Source organism: Bos grunniens, chromosome 15 (assembly GCF_055505025.1).
Source record: "Bos grunniens cultivar Pamir isolate PY7600 chromosome 15, Bosgru_T2T1.0, whole genome shotgun sequence".
Taxonomy (NCBI): domain Eukaryota; kingdom Metazoa; phylum Chordata; class Mammalia; order Artiodactyla; family Bovidae; genus Bos; species Bos grunniens.
The window spans coordinates 22,302,720-22,316,893 of NC_141179.1; the positions used below are offsets into that span (position 1 = coordinate 22,302,720).

The 14,174-nt window shown below is 41.5% G+C and overlaps 1 protein-coding gene across 8 annotated transcripts in view; it reads left to right on the top strand.

The window, feature by feature from the left end:
* Window positions 1-7,279: 7,279 nt before the first annotated feature.
* HOATZ (HOATZ cilia and flagella associated protein) overlaps window positions 7,280-14,174 on the top strand; it is a 39,269-nt gene continuing 32,374 nt past the window's right edge. For 4 of the 8 annotated variants that reach the window (XM_086339126.1, XM_086339129.1, XM_086339130.1 and 1 more), the window contains exons 1-4: window positions 9,675-9,816; window positions 12,050-12,523; window positions 12,993-13,031; window positions 13,533-13,603. In XM_086339126.1, coding sequence (XP_086195252.1) covers window positions 12,298-12,523; window positions 12,993-13,031; window positions 13,533-13,603 — 336 coding nt within the window. In that variant the 5' untranslated portion in view covers window positions 9,675-9,816; window positions 12,050-12,297. Of the gene's footprint in view, window positions 7,682-9,674; window positions 9,817-12,049; window positions 12,524-12,992; window positions 13,032-13,532; window positions 13,604-14,174 lie in introns of those variants that run through there. The other 4 variants (XM_086339128.1, XM_086339134.1, XM_086339135.1 and 1 more) reach the window with 2 other exon arrangements.

Below are 14,174 nucleotides of genomic sequence, written 5' to 3' on the forward strand. Positions count from 1 at the left end.
ATGGCAGGAGTTTTCAACCTGCTGTACTTGGAATCACCTGAATATCTTTTTAAAAATACAGATGCCTAGCTCCTACCCCTAGATATTCTGATTTAATTGATATGGAGTACAGCCTGGGGCTTTGGGATTCTTTAAAAATCTCCAAGTGATTCTATCGGGCAGCCAAGTTGGAATATCATTAAGATAGATCTCCTCTAGCTATCAAGGAGATTTTAGCTTTATTTTACACTTTTGAATGCTTAGTAATGCCTTAAGTTTAACAAAAATTACTATGCCAAATTTGCATCATTTATTCTCATCTTTTCTAGCTTTTGCTGAGATAACTTTTGCAAAGTTTTTAGTTTTTTTAACTTAGAGGTGACAGAATTTAGTATCAGGATGGTTATTCATACATATATTGCTAAAATAAAATTTGCTTCAGAACCAAAGGTAACCTGTGTATTAGCACATACTCAAATTTTTCCTTTTCAAATGGTGTGGTTTACATTCACAATATTAAAATGGTATTGAATAATTCTTCCATTATTTCACCTTCCCGGATGACAAGCCATTCTACTGCACACTGAGTTGGGGAAACACATTAGCTGATGAAGTTTTGAACCCTTTCCTTGCATTATTTTCTGCAACAGGTCCAGGCAGGCCTTGGAAGTTATGAATAGAACAGTAGAACAACAATGTACTTAGATTTCAGGAAAGAACAATCAAATAGAAACTAAACATCACACACGATTTCCTTCAGTTACTTATTTATGATGATCTTAAACACCATATTTAAATCACCCCCTACGCATTAATGACAATTATCCTTTCTGTTATAACTAACATTTACTGTTTTCAGTAACTATCTACTGAACATCCACTACATATTAGCACTGCTACACTGCTGTGGGCTTAAAAAAATTTCAACTTTCAACAGGTTTGTTCTCTAGAGAAAGAAATCACCCAAGACCATTTGGATGCAGAGCTTGAGAAATGGAATACTCAAAAATTACTTCAAGTTTCAAGCATTAGTGACCAAGACAATAATGTTATCATTGAAATAACTGAGTTCAGCAGAATAGCCCAGAAAAAAAGAACAATGGTTGTTTCAGAATGAGGTCTCCTGAGTTTCTTTACAGCAATTAAATACACAAATAGTAACGTCCATTCAAATCGTACTATAATTTAGCGGAAGGTTCAGCCTGGGCAAGCCTAAGTCAACTTCATATTTAAGTGGAATAGAAAATAGCTATTGAGTTTTGAAGACAAAAAAACTCAGCTCTCTCATTATTTTCGTGTAATATATAAAATTCCCACTATCAAACGTTCATTCCTTTGATTTAGATACTGTCTTTCCAGGATTTCCAGATGGGTTACCCATAGTAGAGGGGCTTCCCAGGAAGCTCAAACGGTAAAGAATTTGCTTGCAATGCCGGACACCTGGGTTCGATCCCTGGGTCAGGAAGATCCCCTAGAGAAGGGCATGGCAACCCACTCAAGTATTCTTGCCTGGACAATCCCATGGACAGAGGAGCCTGGCGGGCTACAGTCCATGGACAAAGAGTCGGACACAACTGAGCAACAAACATACATTCATAGCAGAACAGAAGAATTGTGTTCCACCTGGCAAAGTTTGGGAGAGCAGAAAAAGTCTGGAGGAGGCACCACAGAAAATGGCAGCTACATGAGGTTTCTGGTCATGCAGGATAAGGATGAAGAACAGAAGAAAAGAGAGCATCAAAGACAGATTTTACCTTATTAAACCTGAAACACAGATTCAAATAGTTTAAAACATGAAAATAACCCAAAAGATCTTCTAGAATAACAGTTTCCAGAATCACATTTCTTCATTTTAACATGAGGGAATTCAACTCGCTTCCTATACTATCTTCAAGCCCCAAGGTTCACCAACAAAGATTTATCTTGAAATCTGTCTTCCTAATTTTAGCTGAACTTCAGCTATACAATAAAACTATTTGTGCATGTAAGTTTTCAAATAGACAAAATAATTTTAAAATATCATCTAAATTGGACATAAAATTGATTGGACTTTTGATGTCATAGATAGTAGCCTTTTTAATCAGACCTCTGATTTCATTAGCTTCCCTTCCTTAAATTGAAAATTACATCCATAGACTCATCCAACTGTTTGCAAAGGCACATCATTGCTAACAAGGGAAAAAATGCAGATGCTTTACCAAAACTCCCACTCAAGCAGAAAGTATATTTTTTATAAAGGCAACTAAATAGCACCATTTTTTAAAGCAGTGAACTAGCCTAGAAACCCACACAGCAAGTCACTCCTGTTATATTTGAATTACATACAAGGGAAGTCACATTAATTGTGGAAACGAAATTGCATATGCTAAAACGTTATCTAATAAAAATCTGCAGTCATGTAATGTTCATTTGAATCTCAAAGAAATTAAGTTTAGAGCTGCCTAATCCACTAATAAGCGAAACTCATTTGCTGATCAACTAAATGAACCTTAAACTATATGCTGCTTCTTTTTGATAAAGTTACCTGCAAGTGTTTTATTTACCACAAACCTTTTTCCTACTTTACGTGTATTTTCCATGTGCATGATCAAGCACACATAATGGTTAAGTGGCATTGTCCTGGAGAGCACAAAAATGTCTGTAGCCCGCCAGGCTTCTCTGTCCATGGGAGTCTCTGTATCACGCATCAAGGTGGAAACCAAGTCAGCCCACTAAAAATAATTCAGGGTGTAAGAAATTCTATAGACAAGATTTTGTGCTAATATAATAAATCTGTGTTATACAGAACAGCATTCTCTAATACTGCGTCAGCCAAAAAGTTCCTTTGGTTTTTTTCATAAGATATTACAATAAACCGCTGCATTTCATTGCAATATTAATTGCAACATTATAATTACAGACTGATTTCAAAACTGAATTTGAGTATTGAATAATAATATTATCTTACTAATGGAAGATACAAATCATAGAGTGAATATATTAAGTGCAAAGAGATAGAAAAGGGAAATACCAAAATTAGCTAAAAGCACCAGGAAAGATTTTACCCAGGAAGTAGAAGCTGAGCTTGAGATTTAAACCAGCAGTAGATGAGCTAAGCAGAGAAGGCAATGGAACCCCACTCCAATACTTTTGCCTGGAGAATCCCACGGACGGAGGAGCCTGGTAGGCTGCAGTCCATGGGATCACTAAGAGTTGGACACGACTGAGCGACTTCACTTTCACTTTTCACTTTCATGCATTGGAGAAGGCAATGGCACCCCACTCCAGTACTTTTGCCTGGAAAACCCCAGGGACAGAGGAGCCTGGTGGGCTGCTGTCTATGGGGTCGCACAGAGTCAGATACGACTGACATGACTTAGCAGCAGCACATGAGCTAAGAGAAGGACAATATGAACTTTACTAAATGTAAGCAAGATGAAATCCTTATGATATATTCCATGTTTGCAGAGGAAATAAAGATAATAAATGTTATGTAATTCTTAAAAACTAAAGGATATAAATTCTGCCTAGAAAAAAAGACTTAAGTACCAAATGTAGGGAGTAGAAACAAAAATAAGAATAAGTCAACATAGAGTGATGCTTAAGAGAATTATACTTTAAAGTATTTTCCTTCTTGTAAACCAATTAACAAGATAGCCAATTTCCTCCTTTTGGTTTCATAGAGCTCTTAAAGAGAATAGACTTTCTTCAGGTGTGCACTCTGTTTACTTGTTGGCTATACTGAATCCCTAGAATTGTCAAGTTATTTCTAAAAATCTTGAAAATCTACCTGAGGTTTTTTTGTTTGTTTGTTTTTTGAGAGTTGACAGAGATCAGTCAGTGGTGAAAAGCAGTCAGGAAAGTTAATCTGTTTAGTAATAGCCTAGAGAAGTTCATTGCCCCTTGAAAGTCCCACTGAATCAAGCCCTGAAGCAACCTTCTGGTAGAGCCAGTGAGGTCACCCTCTGCCCTCTGGCTAATTCCACTGATAAACTTTATCATGCAGTGGTGTCAAGGCAGCAGTTTCCTTTGAATTCATTTGTGTCTATCGGTTCAGTTCAGTCGCTCAGTTGTGTCCAACTCTTTGTGACCCCATGAATCGCAGCACTCCAGGCCTCCCTGTACATCACGAGCTTCTGGAGTTCACTCAAACTCATGTCCATCGAGTCAGTGATGCCATCCAGCCATCTCATCCTCTGTCGTCCCCTTCTCCTCCTGCCCCCAATCCCTCCCAGCATCAGAGTCTTTTCCAATGAGTCAACTCTTCCCATGAGGTGGCCAAAGTAGTGGAGTTTCAGCTTTAGCATCATTCCTTCCAAAGAAATCCCAGGGCTGATCTCCTTCAAAATGGACTGGTTGGATCTCCTTGCAGTCCAAGGGACTCTCAAGAGTCTTCTCCAACACCACAGTTCAAAAGCATCAATTCTTCAGCGCTCAGCCTTCTTCACAGTCCAACTCTCACATCCATACATGACCACAGGAAAAACCATAGCCTTGACTAGATGAACCTTTGTTGGCAAAGTAATGTCTCTGCTTTTGAATATGCTATCTAGGTTGGTCATAACTTTTCTTCCAAGGAGTAAGCATCTTTCAATTTCATGGCTGCAGTCACCATCTGCAGTGATTTTGGAGCCCAAAAAAATAAAGTCTGACACTATTTCCACTGTTTCCCCATCTATTTCCCATGATGGGACCAGATGCCATGATCTTCGTTTTCGGAATGCTGAGCTTTAAGCCAACTTTTTCACTCTCCACTTCCACTTTGTGTCTATGACCCCATCTAAAATGGTTTGACTTTTGTTGAGAGTCCGCTCTTCTGCTTCTCTTGTGGACCAACCCTCCTCAAGGTTTATTTCCACCTTCCAGCCCCTTAATAGGAAATAGATGCTCTCAAAGTTGGTTCTGAGCCTTTCACTTTTCTCACTCTATTCTCTATTCAAGAAAAGCACATTACTGGAACTTTCCAGGGGTCCAGTGGCTAGGACTCTGCACTCCCAATAACTGGCACAGCCAAGTTAAAAAAAAAGAAGAAAACAATTTTAGCAAATTAAAAGGAACAAAAAAGCACATTGCTGAAGTCATCTACTCCTGAGTGAACCACAGCATGTGCTGGAGGTTCAGTGAAAAATAAGACAACATACCTCTCTTGGCAATCTAATTTAGCCTCATGACTTCAACTACTACAGCTTCAGAAAAACTGCTAAATTTCTCCTTTCAGTTCTGGTCTTTTTCCAGAGTTCCACCTCCAAATAACCCAATTCCATCATAATGTCCTTCCATTACTTACAACTATACACACCTAAACCTAAAATACCTCATAATTCTCCTGTAAGTAGATCTGCCTGCCAACATCTCTACTTGTCATGGAAACCTGCAGGTTAATTCTGTCCTCTAACTAGTTACCAAAGCCCCGTGAAGCTCCCTTCACAAAGCCTCTCTCATTCAGACTGTATATTCTATGTGACTCTATGCCTGGGCTATTAAAATAATCTCCTAAATGGACCTTCAGTCTCCTCTGTCTCTCCCTCTTCTAATCTATGTCACTTCATTAATCTCCATAAAACAACATGTCATGTAAGTCACAGGTCCCTCAGACAGAAGAATAAGATTAAAATCCCCTGGCCTGACACCTAGAGTCCTCCAAGATCTATCTCCTACTTCACTGCCTCTCTGATCTTATTACTATTTCCCCAATGGGGATACATTCACTGCTCTCCCATCCACCATGTGTATTACAGTCTCCATGAATTTGCTTGTGTTTTTTCTTCATAAGTTGCTCCTACTACCAAGAGCAACCTCTCCATCTTCTCCCTTTATCTATATCCTACTTTTCCTTCTCAGACCCATATTTTCCACATAGCCTTCTCTGTGTGCCAATTGTTGGTGTTTTTCTTCTTTCCTTTTTCCTAAATGCTTGACAACAACAAAGCTCACATTAGTATTCAGGAGTCTTGAAACACTTATTAATCTAACTATCTTAGTACTTAAGATAATTATATAAGTATATAAATAATACACAACTTATTATATTGTATATATTAATAAAATTAATATACTATCACTACCTTAATTATATATTGTAGAAATTGTCTATCTTTCTATTAATAGACCATAGATCCCTAGATTGTGTTCTCTAAAGATGATAAATATGCAACAAGCTTGCTCCTGCTGCTAAGTTATAACCAAGAGTTCAAGCAACTCTAATTATAAAGCTTATATTTTAGATTGTTTGATTTACTAAAAGATAAATCAATTTAACGTTTTCATATAGAAGGCAACACTATTGATTAATCAATAAATAGAAACTGAAGATAATCAAGAATCTGGTGCACTCTTACTAATGAGAGTACAATGAAATGGAATCAGAAGTATAAAATTAGAAAAGTTGCTGGCAGTTCATTTTAGCTCAAAAGAAAATCTCCTCTCATAATTAAACAGATTCATTGATTTTTAGTTCTTCAAAGGCACCATGCTGACTTCAATCTAGTCTTGCTTCAACAAATAAACTAGTTCTTATTTATAGTATCATGAATATTAATAAAATATTCTAATAGTTATTGATCTATATAAAAATCAAAACATGGTTTTATATTTCTTAAAAGAAAATGTACCCTTTAAAAAAACAGGTTTAAAAAGAAACTGCTAAACTCCAATCATTTCTCCTCAGTCTGATTGTTCACGTCTTCCTCCCTGACAAAAGCTATGGAGGACTTCCTTGGTGGTCCAGCAGTTAAGAATCCACCTGCCAATGCAGGGGACCCTGGTTCAATCCCTGGTCCAGGGAGATTCCACATGCCACGGGGCTACTGGCCGTTGAGCCACAGATACTGAAGCCCACACGCCGTAAAGCCCATGCTCTGCAACAGGAGAAGCCATCACACTGCAACCTGAGAGCAGACCCCTGCTCACCACAGCTAGAGGAAACCTGAGTGCTGCAATGACAACCCAGCGCAGCCAAACATTTTTTAAAAATTAAATGAAAAAAAAAAGCTACGGAAGTTAGAAAATGTCCAGACAGCAATTTGTGTATGTTGAAAGCAATGAATAAGCTTTCACCATCTTTTGTAATTCCCAACTCTCATCACTCTAGTTTTTATTTAGGAGTCGTAAGTTTAGCCAATATAATAAATTTGCTAAAGCAGGATGTATTTGTTTTCTACACTCTTCTTGCTTTCCTCCTAACAACCAATTTCACCTCCTTTCCTTAGTACACCATCCCCATCTCCCTAATCACCAAACGCCCAGAAATCAAATACAACAGTAAACAAGCCGCTGAATGGTACCTTCCTGGTGCTGTATAAAACAAATGCAATCTTCTGTTTGGGCGTTTAAAAACACCACAAGCATTCTTACTTAGATTAAATCATGGATCTCCCTGGTCTCCAGGCATGTCTAGACATGAACCATAAAGGGAATGAGATCCTTGGAGTTTCTCTAGTAACTGCAGGCCAAACCAACAGCAACCCTAAGAACAAGCATTCTTTATTTTTTAAGCAAAACTATCCCACACACATTTTGTCTCGTTATTTTAATTTTTTAGTTGCACTACCTACAAAATAAACTGCATTTTAAATTTTTGATTTCAGTAGGCAATGCATATTGATGACTTTTATATATGAATTTTCTTTTTTTTTTTAATCATCTTTGAAGAAAAGTTTTTAAAATCTAAATTTCAAGGCATCTACCTGCAACCACTGCCTTGGATGGCAGCAATTCAGCTCAGGTAAGACATGTAAAATGCAGCTAATAATCATAAAATATCAATCAGGAGGAAGTATTAAATATTGTATTGGGTAAAAATGACTAACAATTTGAAAGAATTGCCTTTGTAACCACATCCTAACCAAGACTTATAAGATTGCATATGGTTAATGGAATGGAAGCTATTTTATTTATACATGTATATTTAACTAGAAAGTACAAATTGAACTCTACAGTTATCTCTAGAGAGTTTAGAGGTTAGCTAACTCTGATTACAGCATGTTGCCTGATAATGGCTTGGTATACTGTACATGTTAAAGGTTTACGAAGGATTTATGTAATGTATTCAACAACATCATGCTCTCCCAAAGATATGATGAATACAAATCACTGTTAGTTGTAAATAACCTGCCTTTTGCAATTTAACAAGTTAATTTTTACAATTAACATTTTCTGTATTGTACATTTTATACCTTGGTTTCTTACTCTTCACTTTGGTGTATACAGAGCAAATGATGCATTTAACAAAAAAAGTACTGTTTTTCATATTCAAAGATAATGCTATAACTTACTCAAATTCATCCTTGAGAAGATGTTCTGGTGTTTTAAGAATGTGAGTTTGGAATGTGTGTTGAATGATCTAGATCATCTGGGCCTATGCATGTTGAGTGGCATCTGTGAGACCACTTGCTGGGCAGGGAATCAGCCTATAGCTGGGGAGTTTTCCTTTGCGGACAATCATTTAGAATTAAGATATTTGGGTCAATAATGAGTACTCCATCCTGGGTGCATAAAGATCAAAGGGAGGGCTACTTCCAGTTGAGCCCTAGAAGGTGTGTAATCAAACAGTGTTCTTTATTCTCTCCTGATTCATGCACTGAAGAAAACAAAGGGAAGGAGTAAGTAAGGGAAAGAATTATTAGTAGAGGTCTCCCAGAAATCCTCACTCTCCTCTTTGCTCAATCTACTCCAAATGCACACATAAACACATGTACATCCTCAAATGTGGAACTGAGAGAATAAGACAATGCAACTGGTCACAAAACACTGTCTTTCTTCCACAGCCCTCACCGTGAACGTCCGAAACGACGCTTGCTTCTAGGACCTACTTATAGTTCTCCTCCATGCCCCACCCCGCTCACTTCTATTTCTGCCCGCCCTGGACATTTACTAGGCACTGTCTTGTATAGTAAATAATGTGTGTTCATTTTGTGTTACCATCTAGGTTGTACATAGAGAGGGTGGAACGACCCTAGGGGCTAAACATACAGCAGGGATTGAAATAAACAATGTACCAGAAGTAGGAATAGTTTTGCCTAAAGTTGACCCGGGCTCGATTCCTGGGTTGGGAAGATCCCCTGGAGAAGGAAATGGCAACCCACTCCAGTATTCATGCCTGGAGAATCGCATGGACTGTAGCCTGTCAGGCTCCTCTGTCTATGAGGTCGCAAGAGTTGGACGCAACTTAGCGACTAAAGCACCAAAGCTGACCTAGAGGGTGCGAAACTTTGGCCTCGACCTTAAGAGGCCCACACTCCCATCTAACTAACGAGCTGGCCGGCTCCCTCTCTTGACTAAAAGAAGATCTGGCTCCCACCCCCACTGAATGGCCCTCCGACAATGGGAGAGCACCCAACGGGAACACAAGAGGGCAGTCGGGACCTCAGAGGCACTCCTCCGGCATGTTATAGAAAACTGGAGCCAACCAGCTGATACTCCAGCGAGCTGTTTTCCCTGACGGGGATGAGTTTTGAAAACTGGCGGGAGGGCCTGGGGTTTTTTGGAGAGGGGGTCGGAGAGAAGGAGCTCTTCGTCCCTCCCGATAGATGAAGAAAAACAACTTCCCAAGATCCTTGCCTCCTCGTCCGGGGCCTCGTCCCGACAGGCGCCCGCCCCCCGCCCCTTCAGGCGGCGTCCTCCCCGCCCCCACCCCGCCCCTCCCCCACCGCCCCTCCCCGCCCCTCCCCCACCCGGCCCCCTCGCGCCTGCCCCGCCCCCTCCACCCGCGGGGTTCTGAGGGCGGTTGGTCGGCCACGGCCACGGTCACTTGGCCACTCGGAGCGGCGGGGCACACGAGGTCGAAAGAGCCGGCTCGAAGGGTTGGGGCCCAGACCTGAAGAGAAGTTTCCTGGGGCTGACCCGGCCCGGCTGAGGGAGGTGGGAGCCGGCCCGAGGAGAGCGGAGGGGAAAGGGAAGGGAAGGAAGGGAACCTGAGAGGCAGAGCCCCGGGAGGCGGGGAGACCGCTGGCCGGGGACGCGGGGTCGGGGGCTCGGTGGCCCAGGTGGGGCCAGCCGGCCGGGCACCCCCGGGAGTCACCTGGGCCTGGGGTGGGGGCCGAACCCTCGGGCGGCAGGTTCCCGCTGGAGCGCCGCCCGCCGGCCTCGCCAAGCGTGCGCGGCACGTCCGGCGGGGGCCCCGCGCTGCCCCACGGGCCGAGCGAGAGTCGCTGGGGGGCGGCCCGGAGGCGTCCTCTGGGGACCCGCATCCTGGGCCTCGCGCCCCGGCACTGTCGGGTGTCGCCCCCGGGGAAATGTGGGGTCGCGGCGGGCCTGATCCCTCCCGCCCGCCTGCTCTGGGACACCGCGTCGGCGCTGCGAACCGTCTGAGAGCGAGCCCGCGGGCGCCCGGTGCTCGGTTTGTAGGCAGTGTAATTAGCTGATTGTACTCTCATGCTTACAATCACTAGTTCCACTGCCATCAAAACAAGGCACAGCATCACCCGCCGCCCTGCCGGCAGGAAGACGCCACCCTCGGCGGCTAACCGCCGACCTCAAGCGTTCGAGTAGAGTGCCCAGGGCTTCGAGATCTGATGCGTCAGCGTTTAGCGCTGCTGGCGGAGCACGTTGTCAGCTTGCTAGTAACCCCCTTGCAAACTCCTTCAAGCTGCTGCTTCTAGATACTGTTAAAGTGTTAGCCATCTCTAGGACTAAAAGCAAAACGGTGCAATCCCATGTAAACAAAGCGAAATCCGTGGTGTTGAATGGCCTTAAGACTTTTTAACTGCTGGGTGGAGCCCCCACGTAGCGTTTAATGCTGTTTGTGCCTGTTTTTCATTATTTAGTTCAGTCGCTCAGTCGTGTCGGACTTTTTGTGACCCCATGGACTGCTGGCATGCCAGGCTTCCCTGTCCATCACCAACTCCCAGAGCTTTCTCAAACGTGTCCATCGAGTCGGTGATGCCATCCAACCAGCTCATCCTCTCATTATTTAGTAGGGTATTCACCAAGACACCAAGTGAGCTACTACTGAACTAACCTTGCCTATTACAACGTATGGAGCACCAACCTGAGACGCAGTTTGTAATAAACGTAAACCTTTTTCCTGTGAGTCTAGTTACTAGGCAGTGTAGTTAGCTGATTGCTAATAATACCAATCACTAACCACACGGCCAGGTAAAAAGATTTGGGAATTCATCCAAATGAGCTGCATGTATATATCAATGTGGGGGGGCTTGGCGAGGAGGATTGGAATTTGCTGCTATTGCCCACTGCTTATTTATCAATAGCTTAACCAAGAGAGAAGTGAACATTTTAGGTGCTAAATATACGATGTATATTTTATATGTGTGTGTGTATATATATATATATATATATATGATTTTTCAATATTCCTTCAGTCTCTGAACCAAAAAATGTTCAGATATATCGGAGAATAGAATTTTTTTCCTTAGCTGTCATTGTATAGATTTGTAATCATCTACTTTTGAACTGTATTTTTGTGAGAGACTGTATTAATATCTTGAAAGAATAGTGTCATAAGGAAACGAAATTGTGGTTATTACCAATACGTTCATGTCCTTTCCTTAATTGGTTTTATGATTTCCATCTCAATTCCTCCCACAGTAATTACAACTTTCCTATCGCTGAAAGAGTTAAATTGTTCCTAGATTAACCAGATCGCTGGGGAAAGCTGCACACATAACATTTGTAAACATTTTTGTAGAAACATATTAACAAAAATGTTCATAGTGTATTTTTCATCACACTTATCCTATATATTTAAGTAATCATTTACAACTCTTGCCATAAAAGCAGCTTTTAGTGGGACTGACGATCTAATTCAAGCTTCTTTCCGTAAGATTGGCCTTACAGATTCAGGGGGGAAATGTGTAAAAAAGTATACACGTGGGTACCTATCAGCCCCGTTCCGACCTCTAGCTACCATAGGCTATGATGTTAGCTGCCCTGTTGAATTCATCAACCAATGCAGGCCCAGAACCTCCCCATAGAGGGTGCTGCGCTACAGCAATCTGGTGTGGAAAAGGGTTTGGGGCGGTGGAACTAAGGAACTGAAAGCTTTATTTGGGGTAAAGGAAGCTGGTGTGGCGGGGATACGAGGAAGGAGGCTGAGGATGAAAAAGCTGAAGTGCTCCCCCACTGACTCCAACAGGACAAGACGCCCCAAAGTGGATGCTTTGACTCCTATTTGCACCCCAAGACTTGGACAGGTCCCAAAGCCTGTGATCACTGCAAAAATGGGATTCAGGTGACCCACAAGCGCGCGCCAGACCCCATCATCTACCGAGCAAACCAAGGGCTTCCGGCCGTGGCGCTTGCCAACTTGGCGGGTTTCCGCGGTGAGGGCGGGGCGGGGCTGAGAGACCGGCAAAGGAGCTTGGAGAAGCGTCCTGAGTTGCCATGGAAACGAGGCCCAGCAGCAGTCTTAGCAGCCCAGAGGAGTCCTGTGAAGCTTTTCCCCAAGGATTGCTAGTGTTCACCGGCTCTTCGGATCGCGATGCCAACTTGGCCAAGCAGTTCTGGATCGGGGCGTCAATGTACCCCCACAACGAATCTCAGCTGGTGCTGTCCAGAGGTAGCAGCCAGCGTCTGCCGGTGGCGCGGCCTTCCAGGAGCAGTGCACCGGGTGAGTAGCTCCTCTGTAACCCACGGGGAAGATACTAGAGCCCCGCCCAGGAGAAACTGCTGAACCTAGTTCTAAAGAACCTTTCATTCAAATATCTAAACCTCTATACAAATAATTTTAAAATCGTCTCTGCAATTTTTCCACCCCAAAATGATCGGTGGTGTCTTTGTTATATCTAAAAGCACATCTGAAAATATCACCTGGGTTATGACATCTATTTGTCTAAACAGTGTAGAATAGTCTGGGCAAATGTTGGCTGAAAGAATATGAAAGACAGTCGTTTACAATTGAGTTCAAACATGAAAGCCCTAGAGAAGGTTGAAGGCAGAGTCAATATTAGGAAACAAGTTCCCTGACATGTAAGGCTTAAGATGGGGAAACTGCAATTTTTATAGGTATACAAAACTTAAATACCTTTAATGCTATGGGTTTTCCAGATATCTCTTTACTTCCCTTTTGTATTTTTTAGAGAAAACTTACTTCCAGCCTTTTTTCCTTGAGGAAAGCAGTAAGTACAAAGTTTTATGCCTTTCAACATCATGATTCCTAGATTCTTTAAAAAAAATCTAAGAATTTTTTTTTAAATTTTTAAAAATATAGATAATAAGTATAAGGATACAACTTCATACTTTGGCATAACTTTATGAAAGCATACCAGGACCCTGCCTCAGGGACCAATTCATTTATCCAGAGGAAAATGCCTAAATTCCTGTAACACTTTGAATAGGAACTGTAATATCTAATACTACAAGTTTGTTCTGTTTAGAGACATTTTCTTATCTCTGGACTCAGGCTACTCCTCTTCTAAAGAGATTAAAGCTTCCTTGCAAACAGAGCTAATTAATTCAGTCTCCAGTTATTTATGAATCTGGTTCATAAAGTTTCAAGACAGTACATATTTATGTTACCTTCCTACTCTATGTATTACCTTTTAACCTTTAATTTTTATCAACATTATTGTAAAATCATGATAAAATTATTTCAGATTGAATTTGACTGTTTTCTTTAGAGAGTAGAGATGTCACTGCTGAAACCCTAAAGATTCAGGAATCCGAGGAGAAAAAAAAGTATCTCCAAAAGGTAGGCCAATATTTCAGAAAATTATTTGATTTTCATTAAAATTTCATTATTATTTTCTGTGTGTGTTTTAGTTGCTCAGTCATGTCTGACTCTTTTTGACCCCATGGACTATAGCCTGCCAGGCTCCTCTGTTCATGGAGTTCTCCAGGCAAGAATACTGGAGTGTGTTGCCATGCCCTTCTCCATTATTTTCTAAATCATCCCAATATTCTTTTTTTTAATATACATATATAGAAATTTTCTGCTTCTGGTATATCAGCTTGGGCATTGAAGAATCTTTATTAGAACTTTAATTGAAGATTAAGAAATTCTTTTAAACTTGGGCAGTTCTCAGTCTCTGCAAAAGCCCAAGGATGTATAAGAACAATGCAATCAGAGGGAAGTGGGGAAAAATGGATTCACATACTTTCCATCCAATAAGGCCCTAAATCATATACAAAGTTGTAAGAAGAGAAATAGTGTAAGAACAGGAAAAAGTGAAGAGAATTGACTGTCTTGCTGTGCTGCGCTATGTCACTCAGTCCTATTTGACTCTTCGATGAACCGACTATCTTAATAGGTCAAAATTAAA